Here is a 2,323-nt window from a genome sequence, read left to right on the forward strand (position 1 = left end):
TTGGTTTGGTTTTTGCAGCCGGGTAAGTTCTATGGGGCTGTCTTGGAAGGAACTGGAAAGAGTACGGACAAGGACAGCAAAGGAGGATGGACCACAGGCTTCGTGCCAGGTGTTTATTTCCCTCACACGTGGGATGGCTCACACAACACAACGAGCATGGCACTGGGGGAGAGGGTGGCACCCCTGGCCTCGGGGGAGGATTTTGGCTGCCTGGTGTGGGGGGAGGAGGGTGGTTTCTCTCTCCTGCCTTCATGGGGCCCGGGAGGACCCGTCAACACATTCCACCCCTTCCATGACCCAGCCAAGGAGAAGCCACCTTGGTAACACGTTTGTCATCGCGAGTGGAGAAGGGTTTGGCCTGGTCCCAACCGTTACAGGGGAAGGTGTAAATGGTAAAGGAAAGGCAGTTTGGATGAGGCCAAGAGGGGGCAGATGACACCATCAGAAGCGTGTGCGGGGGGGCTTCTGGGCTCCCCACTCCCTGGCTCGGCAGGAAGGGCAGGGGAGGCGGGTGGGCTTATTGTTTGGCTTTGATGATGTCCACGAACTCGGGCTTGAGGGAGGCGCCACCCACGAGGAAGCCATCCACATCTGGCTGGCTCGCCAGCTCCTTGCAAGTCGCCCCGGTCACGGAACCTGGAAGGGAGCGGACGGGGCGGCTGAGGACATGCCCTGCCACTGCCACATCTGAGGGCTCGAGGCTCGTGCTCAGGCTGCTCACCTCGGGCTGGAGCCAAACCCACTCACCTCCATAAATGATCCGGGTGCTCTGAGCCACGGCATCCGAGATGTTGGACTTAAGCCATCCCCGGAGCTTCTCGTGCACTTCCTGGGCCTAGAACAAGAAACCGGACAAGTGAGGCCCTTTCTGCCTCTCGCTCAAAGAGGAAGAATCTCTGGTACTAGTGGACGGAGCTAGCGTGGTTTCTGGACAAGAGCCCAGGATCGGAGGCGCCCTGGAATGGATGTGCTTGGACCAGTCACTGCACCGGGGCTGGAGGGCTGCTGCTCTTTAAAACAGGGGCCAGCCCAGTCAGTCGCTGCACAGCCCTCCTGAGGCAGGCCAGCACGAGGGCGGGCTCCTGGGCTCGGTTACCTGTTGGGGTGTTGCCGTCTTGCCCGTGCCAATGGCCCACACTGGCTCGTAGGCCAGGACAACCTTGCTCCAGTCCTTCACGTTATCTGCAGGGCAGAGACCACCGGTGGAGGGAAGGGCGAGCAGAAGGGAGCGTCCAGCACCCTCCTGCCCCGAAGACTGACGGCCTGCTGCCCCCTGGCGGGTGTCGGGGGATTTCCAGGTGGCGTCGGCCTCCCGGGGCAGGAGCAGAAGCGACAGGCACGCCAGGCTTCCCACCCTCCCCTTCCCTGGACCAGCACGGGGGTCCAGCCGGGCTGCAGGGCATCCGACCCCACCCTCGGCGCCTCTGTGGCCCTGGCTAGGCTCCAAGGTCCCCTTCTCCAGAGATACCTGCGATGACCTTGGTTTGCTCGAAAACCACCTTCTCGGTGATGCCAGCTTCCCTCTCGTCTAGCTTCTCCCCAATGCAGGCGATCACTCCGAGTCCCTCTGCCAGAGCATGGGCCACCTTCTGCCCGATCAGCTGTGGGGGAACAGCCTTGGTGAGACATCCCTCTTGGAAGGAGGCATCGCCTGGCCCTCTCCTGGCCACTCACCTCGTCTGACTCCCCAAAGACATGCCTTCTTTCCGAGTGCCCCAGGACGACCCACGTGGCTCCACAGTCTTTGATCATGCCCGGGCTGGAGGAAGAGAGCAAGTCAAGCTTCAGCAGGGGGCACGCGCCCCCCTCCCCACGTGCCCCCTCTCCTCCATCTCACCTGATCTCCCCGGTAAAGGCCCCATTCGTCACTTTGTAGCAGTTCTGTGCAGCCACGGCAATCTTGGGGTCCAGCTTCTGCCGCGCGAAGTCGATATAGGCAGTGGGGGGCGCACAAACCACCTCTGCGGACCAGACCCAAGAGAGCCTTCATTCGCCAGACTTCCTCTCCAGAGTGCCGGCACAAGATGACCTCTGCCCACTTTCCCGTCCAGGCTGGGCCTGCACCCAATTCCCAGAGCCTTCCAGGCGCCCCTGAGAGCCACGGCCCTCGCCCTGCCCTCTGCTCTTTTAACGGCCGGGGCTCCAATTTCCGCGAGCTATTCCGGGCGCGGGCACTCCCAGACTCAGCATTCTCTAGGGCCAACCTGCCTCCCTTCGAAAATAGCCCATCCCACCCACCGCCTGCGGCAGGGCCAGGATTTCTAGCAAAAGAAGGCAGGGGCCGACTCCTGGGGCTTGGATTAGGGTCTCCGGGGGAGAGACG

General features: G+C 62.2%; 1 protein-coding gene across 2 annotated transcripts; it reads right to left on the reverse strand.

The window, feature by feature from the left end:
* Window positions 1–233: 233 nt before the first annotated feature.
* TPI1 (triosephosphate isomerase 1) lies at window positions 234–2,065 on the reverse strand. Of its 2 annotated transcripts, none has more exons than XM_021714832.1 (6): window positions 1,838–2,065; window positions 1,675–1,759; window positions 1,469–1,601; window positions 1,097–1,182; window positions 744–835; window positions 234–636 (listed from the first exon to the last, which is right to left on the reverse strand). In XM_021714832.1, exons 2-6 carry the CDS (start codon window positions 1,750–1,752, stop codon window positions 372–374), a joined length of 654 nt encoding a protein of 217 aa, XP_021570507.1. In that variant the 5' UTR covers window positions 1,753–1,759; window positions 1,838–2,065; the 3' UTR covers window positions 234–371. The 2 variants fall into 2 exon arrangements, with proteins under 2 accessions (XP_021570507.1, XP_008060906.1); XM_008062715.2 differs by having other exon boundaries at window positions 748–835; window positions 1,838–2,051.
* Window positions 2,066–2,323: the final 258 nt, after the last annotated feature.

This window comes from Carlito syrichta, unplaced genomic scaffold (genome assembly GCF_000164805.1).
Source record: "Carlito syrichta isolate Samal-C Ts95f unplaced genomic scaffold, Tarsius_syrichta-2.0.1 Scaffold305801, whole genome shotgun sequence".
Classification (NCBI taxonomy): domain Eukaryota; kingdom Metazoa; phylum Chordata; class Mammalia; order Primates; family Tarsiidae; genus Carlito; species Carlito syrichta.